The following is a 13,177-nucleotide window of genomic DNA, read 5'->3' on the forward strand; positions in this document are numbered from 1 at the left end:
GGTTTGGCCGGCCTGTAGAGGCCTTTGCCTGGGGTGTGGCTGCTGCCACATGCTAGCAGCTACTGGGAGCCACAAGTGAGAGCTGGGTGTCAGGTGGGGGTCAGAGGCTGGAGAGCTGCCCTAGGAGGGCATGACAAGCCCTCCATACCAGAGATACTACCCCGCTCTGAGCACACATAGTAAACACTTAATAATTACTCTAGTGGACTATAGCAACTTTTTAGAACATGTATGAATTGATTTGAAAAAATTATACCAGAATCCATCAAGACTGCTGGAAGGCAATCATAGGAGCATGATCTAGTTCAAACCTCTCATATTATAGATAAAGAAGGAAAATAAAGGAAAGGGAGGAACAAATATAAGTACCTGACTCCTTTGTGCCAGGTGAAATATTAACTCATATTATGAAGAATCAGATACCTATAGAGATATCAGGAATTCTAAACTTGGAGTCTGTGAACTTTTATAAACATTTTGATTCCTTTGATATTCCTGTTCTTTGGTTTTTAATTTATTATCCAAAGAAAGAATTGATAAATAAGAATAAGTAAGATATAGTTTTATGTATACATATATCTTTTTGTCAAATGATGTCTTTTCTAATAAGAGGGGAAAGGGAAGAGAGAGATTTAACTGGGTATTTTAAAGTAACAAACAAATGAATACATTTAAGTTTAAAAACATTTTGATGCTTTTATCTCAATATAATGCATTCCCTTTGTAATCTTATGTATTTTATGTATTTTACTTTATGAACTTAAAGACATGATTTATGTATTTTACTTTATGAATTTAAAGACATGATTATGAGAAAATATATATATTTCACCGTACTCCCAAAGGGGTCCATGAAACAAAAGTAGTTAAGAAACCCTGGATTGAGTGATTTGTTCTTTGTCATATAGGAATTAAGTGACAGAGAGAAGATGTAAACTTTCTAATTCTAAATGAAGTAATCTTTACACTGACAGACTTCTACACCTACTAGTTTTGAGCAGTTGATAACAGTTTACAGAACATTCCTAGAGTGTGTACTTTTGAGGCATCAGAAACAAGTGTTTCATAAACCAAATACTCTATGCACCAATAATATGAAGTTTTCAAAATCATCCTTTTAATCACCAAAATGGGAAATATTTGTATATTTCTGCCAACTCAAATATTTATGACATGTTTTAAAAACATGGTTCATTATTATTGGCCATATCAAAGAACTGCCTATTTCATATTCAATGTATTGAAAACAGCATGCCTGCAATCAGATACAGGACCATTATAATAATAAATCTTACCTAATTCCTGTGGCTAACGCAATAGGTGTACGAGAAAGTCTTGACAGTGTTTCTATGACCTGAGGAAAGAAGAAAATATTTCATTGGACTTTTATTTCCAAGAACCTAAGACATCACGTTCCCCCAAGATCAGTTTTTTAGGCTAGTAATAAGGGGCCAATAAAATAAATATTGCATGTTTGATAGAATAATCTGAAGGACGCTGAACCATAAAAGAGAGATCATCTAGACTAATATTAAAGGTTTTCAGTAAAGAAGATTCCTTGACAACCCTTGGTTCAAACAATTTCCTTATCTGTAAAAAGAAGAGATTTTGATTAAAAAAAACAACAAAACTTCAAGGTAGGTTTCTTTAAGTTCCACACTTATGATGATTATCAACTGGAAACTAAATTTAGAAATTTAGAAATTGGAAGGGAACTCAGAGTCCCTCTAACTCGACCTCCTCATTTTACAGGTGGAAAGGAAAACTGAAGCAAGTTTTTGACTTTCTGCCACTCAGGTGGAACGAACAGCCGTTGGAATGTTAGAGAGAAGATATCGACAAGAATGACAGTTTTAACTATTACATACTAAGGAGGAGAATGGACCCAGAGACAGGAAATAATTGGCCCAAACTAGGATTTTAAGCCAGGTTCTCTGACTCCAAATCTAGCACCATTTCCCTAAATCATACTGGTCTTCTTAACTTCTATCCCAACACTCTATCACTTAAGTGAAGCTGCCTCTCATGCCTTTATTCAAAAGATGCAGTGGTCACTAGAATGGTAATTTAATGGTACAATTTTTTCTCATAACAACAATCATCTTTGTAAAAATCACTCTATTTCTTCATGATTCTGAAAAGTGAAGCCCTTGTATAATCATGTCAGGGTGTGTTGTCAGTGTTTAAAAAGAAGGAACAGAGGACAAAAAATATAGAAATCTTCTCTCACCCTCCCACCCATACATACGCTACTAAAAAAAGAGAGTGAAATGATATAACAGAGGTAACACTAATCCAATGCATCAATATTTTGAAATGAAAAATAGAAAAGTATCTGATGATGCCAAGAATGGAAGATAACCTGAAATATTTCATCCCTCAAGGGGCTTACATTTTATTAGCAAAAGATACTTATATTCTACTAAAGGAATCTATATAACAGATAACACATCTCCTACTTCAGGTTTGGGAAATATAGTTATTTATATATATATAGATGTGTATATATATAATTACATGTCATATAGCATGTGTAATACACTGTATATTCTATTTAGTTACATATATACACACATTATATAGTTATATTTATAGAAATATAAATTTCCATTAGGAAAGACCACATTTTTTCCTAGCCTGATGTTGGCACTTAAAGCAGAGTGCCAGCAAATACATAGCAGCTTCCTCGATCCTGTCTTACCATCCCCTCTGTTTTTATCTTTTTTTAAAAATGTTTTATATATTTTTCCAAATTACATGTCAATATAATTTTTAAATAATTTTCTGATATTTTGAGATCCAATCTCTCTCCCTTCCTCTCATTCCTGTTCCCTTCCCAAGATGGCAGATAATATCTATAGATTATACATGTGCTATCATGTAATACATAGTTCCAAGTTTGCCATGCTGAGAAAAAAGGACACATGGCTTATACTAGAGAAAACTCATGAAGGAAATAGTGAAAAATGTCACCCATCATCAGGAAAAATGGGAAATGTTGCCTTTCTTCCCATAAATAACCAGCAGAGGGAGCCATTTCATAGAATATTATTTCCATTTCACCATTTAATTCTGCTTAATAAATGTATCAATCTCTGAAAGACTGCTGAGGCAGATGCTTAGACGGCCTTCTAGGACCTCTCCTAAGATTTTCTTGATATTCTACAGTGTTTATGGAAGTAGAGAACAGAGGGTGATAAAAGAAATGAGTGCGGTGGGAGAATCAGAAAAAAGCCAGAGCAGCAATGTGATCCTAAACATAAACTCTCCTGGGCTTTCTTTAGCTTTTGAACATTATTCAGTATTCTGCCTCAATCTTTGTCTGTCCCTACATATATCTCTGTCTCTTTCAGACTGTATCTGTCTCCCTCCCTCTCTCTCTCTCTCTCTCTCTCTCTGTCCTTGTCTGTCTGTCTCTCTCTCCCTCCCTCTCTGCTGCCCCCCATCCTGGTCCAAATACTAAACCTAAGAGCTGCCAAGCCAAATACGGAAAGTCTACTCAGTGTGGACTTTTAAAGGCTGTATTTGTTGTTCTTTAAGGTCTATGAGCACAAAATCTTGGCAATCAATGAACTTTGAACAGGCTGAGTCCCAAAAATAATGCTGGATCCTTGGGTTCTATATGATCAAGTATGATCTCTCCCAGTGAGATAAGACTATGGCTATGCAAATATTTACAATAGACAAAGGAACCAGGGAAACCATCCAATTTTTGCACTGAAGTGCTCCTGGGATCATTCATAGGCTACGGGAACAAAGCTTTAAAGCTAGAAAGTATTCACTAGCCCAATCCTTCACTTTGGATTTGGGAAACTGGTACCAGATATTAAATGACTTTCCCAAAGTCACACAGGAATTAAATGGCAGGGGAAGACCTGAACATAAATCTGACACTTTCCATTGTGTCATTGTCAAGTAACTATATTTCTGAATAATTTCTTAAAATATAAAATTTTGAGTACTTGGTTTTTTAAAAAATTTACTCTCTTTAAAAATTATTTATTTATTTATTTAGAATACTTTTCCTCCATTACATGATTCATGATCTTTCCCATCCCTCTTCCCTTCCCCCTCCCAGAGCTGACAAGCAATTCCACTGGGTTTTACATGTATCACTCTTTCAAAAAGGCCACAAAGTGACATACGAATCACCCCAAAGCGGGTATATATAGTACTGTTATAGTACTTAAGAAAGTGAAACACCAAATCAATTCAAAAGATTTTTAAAATAATAGCCTTCAAGATTAAATTCATTTTCCTTCACATTTGTGAAAAGGTTCAAAAAATTTTTAATTAAAATTATAATGGCACAAATGGAAAAAGAAGCTAAGCTATACTTTATTTCTGGTGGGCAAGATAAGACATTCTGGAAAATGGTGATCAAACTGATAATAAACTCTTATTTATATAGATTATTATTTTCAGATGCTTCATTTTAAAGAAAACATTTCAAGAATCACTGTTATTACAGCCCCTTCATTCATAAACATTCAAGGTCTCTGGAAAAAAAATCAAGCAGTATTATTAGCTCCATTTCACAATTGGAGAATTTAAACCAGCAAAGGTTAAATCATTTCAAGTGGCATCAACAGAAGTTGCGTGTGGGTGAACAAAGGCAGGGTTTAAGCAACAAAAAAAAAATGTCACACTCGTGTTTACAGAAAGAGATCAGCATAGAATGAACATTCCCTGTTGTATGAGAGAAAGGAATGTTCCTTCAGCCCTTACAATCCTCCTCCAGACTCTCTTCACCCCTTTTCCTAAATTCAGTGGGGGGATAGAGCCTTCTGTCCTTATTTACTTATTTTCAAGGTCTCATAATCACTTTTGACCTATTACTTTTCCATTAACTCCTTGAGATTCTAATGAAATTAAGTGAACAGCAAAAACTACCCACAGATAGAAAACTAATGTTACACACTGCTCAAACTATCTGTCATAACCTTTTCTCTCAATAAAATTTGATCATTTTTTTCTCATGTCTCATCTAGCATAAAACTACCATTGAGATTTTATTTGGTTATTTTTTTAAAGCTACCCATGCTAGGAAATGTGACTGTTGCTGTGGTGGAGAGTGGGAAAGAAAATCAATCTTTTGCTCTCTGGGAAAAGTAAAACTTTTTTTTTTCTGAAAAATAGAAAGAAAAAGAATTTGTAGTCTTTCAAATCACATGTTTTGTAGCCTGTATGGTTTGAAACCATGCACGTGGATATCTCAGTCTTTGAGAAATAAGGTGGGTTTCAGCCAATGAATTAACTTCTAAATATTTTCTTTTGTTCAGATCTGTGATGTCATCAGTGTAGGGAATCCCCAGTATGGAAACTTCTCTGTAACTTATTATTTTAGAAAGATTCTTGGGGCATTGGTAGGTTCAGTGGTCACCTAATTGTTAAGTATCAGAGAAAGGAATCAAATCCAGATCTTGCTGACTGCTGAATTCAAGTCCAGATGTCTATTTACTACATCATGATTCCTTCCATTACTCAAATATATAAAGCTTGGGGAAGGTAGATGGCTCAGTGAATAGAGATTTGGACCTGGAAATGGGAGATCCTGGGTTCAAATTGTAAACCTTAAAATTTCTTAGACTTATGAATGTTGGAAATTTCCCCACTGGGAAATTTCATACTTGAAAAAACTTTCTACTAATAGTAAGAACTCTATTGGAATGTGAAACTCCTTGGCATGGGAGGATCCTTCTCCTCCCTACTTAAGACTACTTTAGGACAGAAACCTTTTGCTAAACAATGGAAAGGGCTTTGACCTATGCTTAAGCATAGAACAGGAAGTTCTTTGAGTCATGATTGATTTTAGAATTGATACAATAGAGATACTTGGAATGACAGAACCAGGTCTTGGAAACTACAATCTCCACCCTACTCAGAGTAACAGGATTTAGGAAGGGCTGCAGCAAAGATCAAGATTTAATTATTTGAGAATATGACCTTCAACAGACATGTGCAAAGGAGACAGACCTCTGGGCGGTCCTGGGTTAAGCTAGAGCCACCATTGGCACAGGGGAGACATCTACAGTGATTGGTAGATGTGAGAACTGAGGGGAGGGAACTTAGATGGTTTCCTTAAAGATAGCGGGGTCTGAGGACAGAGGAGGAGGAGGTTTTGCTCTGAAAGGAGGTTGCTCTGAAGGAGGTGAGAGGAGAGAGGTCCTGGAGGGAGAGTTCCTGGAGAGGTTTTGAAGGAGGCTATGGAAGGAGAACTCAGGAGGAGTCAGGAGGAGAATTCTCTGGAAACATTTCTTGAAAGGAGGCTTTCTTGAAGGTGGAGCCTGAGGTTGGCATGAGAAGCCTTACCTAGAGAGATCTTGGGTGAGTGATAAAACCAACTGACTGATTTATCTCTTAGGACTGAGGTCTAGGCCTTATTGGCTTGAGGCCCTTCATTCTTATTTCTTTCTTACTTTCTCTCTTTTTCTATTGATTAATCAGTATATTATAAATTAAATTTCTCTATAAAACCCAGTTGGCTTGGGCATATTCATAAATTGGGAATATATTCCCTGGCGACCATCTTATATTTATATAAAACCAAGACACAGTAGAAAACATATTTCAGTGGTCATAATTGTTATATATTTCCCTTGCTCCCAAACATTTTAATTATCACAGTTTATGGCTCCCACTCTCTTATCTACAACTATTTAACACTCAAAACTAATTTAATTATAACAAAATCCACTCTTAGATACTTCCTAGTGATCCTGGAAAAATCCCTTAATCCCAGTTGCCTAGCCTCTACCACTCTTCTGCCTTAGAACTAATGCTTAGTATGAATTCTAAGATAGAAGGTGCAGATTTAAAAAATAAACAAATAAACTATATAAGGCTTAACTCCTAAGGAATCTGTACTATGAATGATGGAAACAAACTGAAGGATATGATCTCCCGAGTAAGACATATAATAGGCAATGCTATTAGAAACTTTGAGTTCTAAGAGATAACCTTGAGCTCATTTTTTAAATTTGTTCTCCATTTTTAATTTTGCTTGGCAGGTTACTATGCTATGGAGCTTTCTAATATGGTACCAGCTCTAGTGATGAGTTTTAAAGACTTGATTAAGTCTCAAAACACAGAAAAGATATAATAAAGTCTATTGAAAAGAGGGAAGCATCACTCACCAAAGGAGATCCTTGGAAGGCTAAAATGTGCCCAATTTATGTTTCTTGCTGAACAAGAACCATATTAGTAGAGAGGAGGTAGCTATGTGCCTCAGTGGATAGAATATTGGGCCTAGAATCAGGAAGACCTGAGTTCAAATTTGACTTCAGACACTTATTAGCTGTGTGACCCTGATTGAGCCTCTTAACCCCTAATTTGCTTTAATCCAGTGGAAAAAGAACTGGAAAACCACTCCAATATCTTTGCCAAGAAAACTCCCTGGACAAGCATTAATATGCTATAGTTCATAAGGTCACCATATCCTGGAGGCAACTGAAGGACTGAACAACAATGGTGAAGTCAGAGAAGTCTCCGAATAGTGTAGCCAGGTAGAAAATGAGATGTCTGAACTGAATTTCTTCTTTAATAGAAGTTTTGGACATCTCAGGTCTTACTGGTTCTCCAGACCCAGTGCTCTATCCTTTTCACCACCTGGTTGCTGTGGAAGAGGCATGAAGAAAGAGAGGACTTACAAGACAAGACAAGCATGCAAGAAACAAAGGTGGGGACCTGAACTGCCAATCAAGGTGAAGATTCCAAACGGAATGTTCCCAGGAGAGTCAGTTGGAGCTGGCCAAAGGAGATGAACTGAGGAGATTTGGGTTCTTTGGGTTTTCTGACCAAAGGGGAGAGACTGGCTTTTCCTGACCTGGGCAGAGAGAGAGACCTTTGGGGCTTTTGACAGAGTCTGGGCTTGAGTTACTCAAGCAGAGATTATCAGCCTAAAGAAAGAAGAAAAGAAAAAGGATACTTGTCCTCCAAACTCTCTGATTGTCCCTGAATCACAGCTGTGACTGGACTGACATTTCCCCAAACCCTTCTAATTCTCCTTGTAGACTGGGGACACCACTATCCCTCTCACCTTCAATTTCCATCCTGCCCTTTCTTTCCCAATAAACCTCCTTACCTGAGAAAGAGAACAAGAGTATCATCTCTAAATCTCACAATTCACCTTTGAGTTATATAGAAAGGTGACTGACTAAGACCGAGGGAGGGGAAAGGATGGCAGGAAGGCTTTGGGTGGAAAACTGGGAGGTGAAGGGTGGAGGGTAGGAAATAGTTTGATTTATTAGCCATTAATAGGGATCAATAGGCAGCCCAGAGTTAGTCTTCTCTAGCAGCATTTCTCTCTATCTCTGAAGACATATTTCCATCTCCATTTCAAATAGGCTTCCCCTAGCATCTCTCTAGTCAAGCCAGACTGTTCCTTCTAATAGTATTTCTCTTGTGTGCAAAGCTAGTGTACCCATTTACCACAATCAGAAATAGTTTCACAGATCATCACTTTATTACATTGCCCATCACCACCATTCTAGAAGGCATCAGGTGAAAGAAAACCACTACCTTTGGAGACAATGCATTCTACACACAGTTCTAATTTTTTGGAAGTTTTTCCTGACTTATTAAGTTGAAATTTGGCCCTACTTATCTTTTGCTGTTGCTCCTACTTTTGCCCTCTGGAGCTAAACAGAACATGTTTCAACTTTCCTCCATATGAGGAATCCCCCAAATGACTGAGAACAATTATCTTTTCCTTCCTAAACCCAGGTTGAATATTCCCAATTCCTTTATCTGATTGTTATATGGCATTATCTCCAATCCTTTCATCATTTAGCTAGTCCTGCTCTATATCCACTCCTTTTTTTAATACTTCTTAAATTTTTTAAATTCTTTTTACCTCTGATATAATTTTAATAATCATTTTCTATCATTTTATGATCTACTCATATTTCTTAATAGACTGTCTGAAATGTGATGCTTCTGAATGCAGAACAAAATATTCCAGATGTAGTCTGATCAAGGCATAATACAAAGGGACCTCCCTTGTACACCTCCCATTCCTCCATTAATTCCACTCCAATTCCTAGCTAGTGTTGTTGCCAAAATACACTGTTGATTCATATTGATTTTGCAATCTCCAAAAAATGCTCAGCTTTTTGTACATGAGCTATAGTTGGTTTTGTTTTTTATTTCCTGCCTCTTCCATCCTGAAATAGGAGAGTATTCTCTAAACTCAAGGATAAAATTTTACATTTATCCTTTTAAGTTATTTTTCTTCTTTCAGTTCATTGTTATACCCTGGACAAATCTTTTGGAATCCTCTCCTTGTTATCTAGTGTCTCTCCAAGTTTCATGAGTTTTGTGATATCAGTCAATCTGATATGTAACCTAATCTAGACTCAAAAAGACCTGAGTTCAAATATGGCATCAGAAGCTTACTAGCTATGTGATCCTGAGCAAGTTGCAACCTCTGTCTGCATCTGTTTTTTTCATATATAAAATAATTGTAACAGGAGCACCTTCTTCCCAGGATTGCTGTAAGAATCCAATGAGATAACATTTGCAAAGCAATTTGCACACCTTAAAGCATTTTTATAAATGCTAGTTATTATTAACAATAATGACATTATTGTTGTTGGATTTTTTAAATGGGAATAGAATGTGCCATGAACAGAATACTCCATCACTGACATCCATCCATTTTAATTCTATGTGAAGGAAAAAATAGGGCCATGCAAATCAAGCTAAGAGAAGAACTAGGATCTCTGTTGAGTCCAGACTACCATGGCTGAAGCTAAGTAAAGCTTAGCTGCTGGTGTCCCACTTCTACATTCTCAACTTAAAGGGGATCATTTTCTTATTTTTTTCTTCAGAATAGACCTTCCTCCCAGCTTAAGTAAAGCATTGCCATCTCTCTAAACCAACAGACACAGAATGATGTAGTATCAGGTCTCGATTTCTTCTCCTCTAGGTCTAGGTGCCCCCTCTCAGGCATGTTATTTTGTACAAGGTCTCTGGGATCCCCTTTAAGGAAGGACTGGTGGATTCAGCCTCCTTTTAACTAAATATTCAGGGTCTGAATAGCAGAGTCGATTTACCAGGTGCCTAATTAGCAAACCTGAAGCACAAGTCCTCATTAAGCAAGTGAAGAGCAATGCAAATATTCTATTCACTTCTGCTACATTTTGGTTCCTCCACAATAAAAACACACAGAAATCAGCAGGCAGGTAATAAAGAATGTAGCTGTTGATAAACAACAAATAAGAAAGCAATGTTTTAACAAGGTGTGAAAACATAATCAGGTTTGCAAATCATCCTCCCAAGCTGTGCAATAGAATCTAGATATAAATTGCAGAGAACAAGTGAAAATGTTAATATCTTTAATCCCAGGAACTAGAGTTTAATTACAGACCCAGCAGGCAAACATTGATTACTCATTATACAGTTACAGCAATGACTAACACTGCCTTTGAGGTTGGAGGGGACAACTTCCTTTACAATTCACCTGGATGTTCCATTGTATCAAAACTTTCTCAGAGTGACAATTCTCATCCCTTACTAACAAAACAAAACCAAAAAAAAAAAAGTGTGTGTGGACCAGAATTAATTAGACAAATCTTGTGAGTTAGGGAAATTGGAAAAATTAATGAGTTATCAAAACTACTCAGAAAATAGAATGTTAAATAAAAGTCAAATAATCTGTTTTCTAAATGCAATCCCCCCACAAAATGCACATAACTTGCCTACAGCCATTTCTGCTTTTAGAATTTTGCCTTCTTTTCTGTTTCCAGGTAAGTAAAATATAATCACTTTGAGCATCTGTACATGTTCAAGGGAAATACATCTTTTTAATAATGGGGCCAATGTTCTTCTTTACTACCATCATCAGGAATAAGGACAAAGAATTCAGAAAGGATTAAAGAATCTCATGGGGAGTAAAGGTATTCTAAACCCTGATAGAAAATAATAAATGCTCTGCCTGTTAGATTAATGCTATTCATCTGACATAAAGACTATATTGTTTGTTTGTTTCAGTCATGTCTGACTCTGGGACCCCACTTTAGGGGTTTTCTTGGCAAAGATACTAGAGCAGTTTGACATTTCCTTCTCTATCTGGTTTTACAGAGAAGAAACTGGGGCAAATGAGGTTAATTACTTGTCCAAGGCCACCTAGCTAGTAAGTGAGGCCAAGTTTGAACTCCTGAAAATGAGTCTTCCTGATTTCAAGTCTTCTACATCACTTGGCTGCCATCATATAGACAGGGCTTCCAAAAACCCAACAGGGCAGTGATTCAGTCACTAGGGGATAAGAAGATAGTGAGACAAGGAAATTAGAAGGGTTCAAAAATAAGAGCAAACCTAAGGCTGGAATAATAGAACCTCTTCTTTTGAATTTATACCCTTGCCAGCTGCACTCAAATATCTGACTTACTTTGTTTGTTTTTTAACCCTTACCTTCTGTCTTAGAATCAATACTAGGTATTGGTTCCATGCTGAAGAGTGGTAAGGGATAGGCAACGGGGTTTAAATGACTTGCCCAGAGTCACGGAATTAGGAATACTTCTAACTCTTAAGCTAACTGTCCATTATAACTATTTCCTTAAGACCCTCGTCTAACATTTCTGATCAGTCAAACATCAACTTTATGCTATACAATCAGTTTTAGACTTTCAAGTCAGAAGAGCTGATCAGTTTTAACTCAATCATTTACTAACTATGTAATCCTGTGGCAAATGGCTTCACCTCTTGGTTTTCAGTTTCTTTATCTGTAAAGAAAAATAGTGTGTGTACTGTAATGACACACTTACTGATATAATTTCTCATGGAAGCAGATGGTGAACTCAGTTGCCCAGGATGCCAGGTCGAAAACAACACTCAGTGAGTAACCGTCACTGAATAGCTTGCTGCCCATTGGGAGCCTTCTCCTTCACATGGTACACAGAGCTGGTAGGTTGTTCCACACAGAGTCCTTCCTGTACAGAGTCCTATGCTTGAAATCAATCTTCTCATAAGTGATTGCAAATTGTGAGCAAATAAGCATATTTAATTGAGCAACAGGTAACAAAGACTGACTAAACAAGAACAGTTTTGTTAGTGGCTTGGGGAAGATAGACCATATTTATGGTTCAACTCCAGAGAGATGTACATTTTGCTCAAATAGAATCCAGCAGAGTTGGATCTAGGGGCCAGAAATTTCTCCAGTATTAAGTCACAAGGGAAAATCCTTGCCAAGAGCTAAGAAAGTAAATTTATCTGGTTAATCATAGCACTAGTACCCAGAAGAACAAAGGAATGTGGTAGGGACAGTCTGTTAGAAGGAGCAGGCATGTGGAGAGGATTCTCTCTTTTGTTATTCTTTTTTCTTTTTCTTTTTCTTTCCATAGTGGTCATTGTTAGAAGAGAATACTCATATAAAACGAAAACTCCAAAATAAAAACATGAATAAGTCTATGTGAAAAATCATATGCTTTGATGTGCATTCCAGCTCCAACAGTTCCTTCTCTAGAGGTGGGGATCATTCTTTGTCCTAACTCCCTCACAATTGTCCTGGATCATTGCATTGCTGAGAGTAGCCAAGTCTTCCATAATTGGTCATCATACAATGTTGCCGTTAATCTGTACAATGTTCTCACAGTTATGCTTATTTCACTCTGCATCAGTTCATGTAGGTCTTTCCAGCTTTTTTCCTGAAATTATTTGCTTATCATTTCTTACAATACAATATTATTCCATTACCATCATACACCACAGTTCTTCCAGTCCTTCCTCAATTGATGGACATTCCCTTTAGTTTCTGATTCTTTGCCAATCACAAAAAGAGCTACATATATACAAGTAGGACCTTTTTTTCCTTTTTTAAAGATCTCTCTGAGACCTAGTAATGGTATTATATTATGTCCTTTGAGCATAGTTCTAAATTGCCTTCCACAGTGGTTAGACCTGTAGAGGATTTTCTGAGCTGAGATGGTAGAATGGGAAAAGTTAAATATGGGGAAAAGATACCTGATTCCGCTCAAAGACTCCTAGACCCATCAAATCTATGGAAGCCCCATCCAATTCAAATGTGAATTGTAACTTGAAAAGAAGTGGTCCCTGCCCTCAAGGAACTTGCAATCTAGTAGGAGAAATATGATAAAAGACAATGTATAAATATCAAATGAGTAACAAACATAAAAATGGATTTTTAATGGAATAGGAAAAGATAACTGGCATAAGAAGA

At 36.7% G+C, this 13,177-nt stretch overlaps 1 protein-coding gene across 3 annotated transcripts in view; it reads right to left on the bottom strand.

Moving 5' to 3' along the window:
• The window catches only part of VAV3 (vav guanine nucleotide exchange factor 3), a 439,950-nt gene that overhangs the window by 251,568 nt on the left and 175,205 nt on the right, over positions 1-13,177 (bottom strand). For all 3 annotated transcript variants that reach the window (XM_001372319.4, XM_056819156.1, XM_016429056.2), the window contains exon 3: positions 1,296-1,354. In XM_001372319.4, coding sequence (XP_001372356.1) covers positions 1,296-1,354 — 59 coding nt within the window. The remainder of the gene's footprint in view (positions 1-1,295; positions 1,355-13,177) is intronic.

This window comes from Monodelphis domestica, chromosome 2, assembly GCF_027887165.1.
Source record: "Monodelphis domestica isolate mMonDom1 chromosome 2, mMonDom1.pri, whole genome shotgun sequence".
Classification (NCBI taxonomy): domain Eukaryota; kingdom Metazoa; phylum Chordata; class Mammalia; order Didelphimorphia; family Didelphidae; genus Monodelphis; species Monodelphis domestica.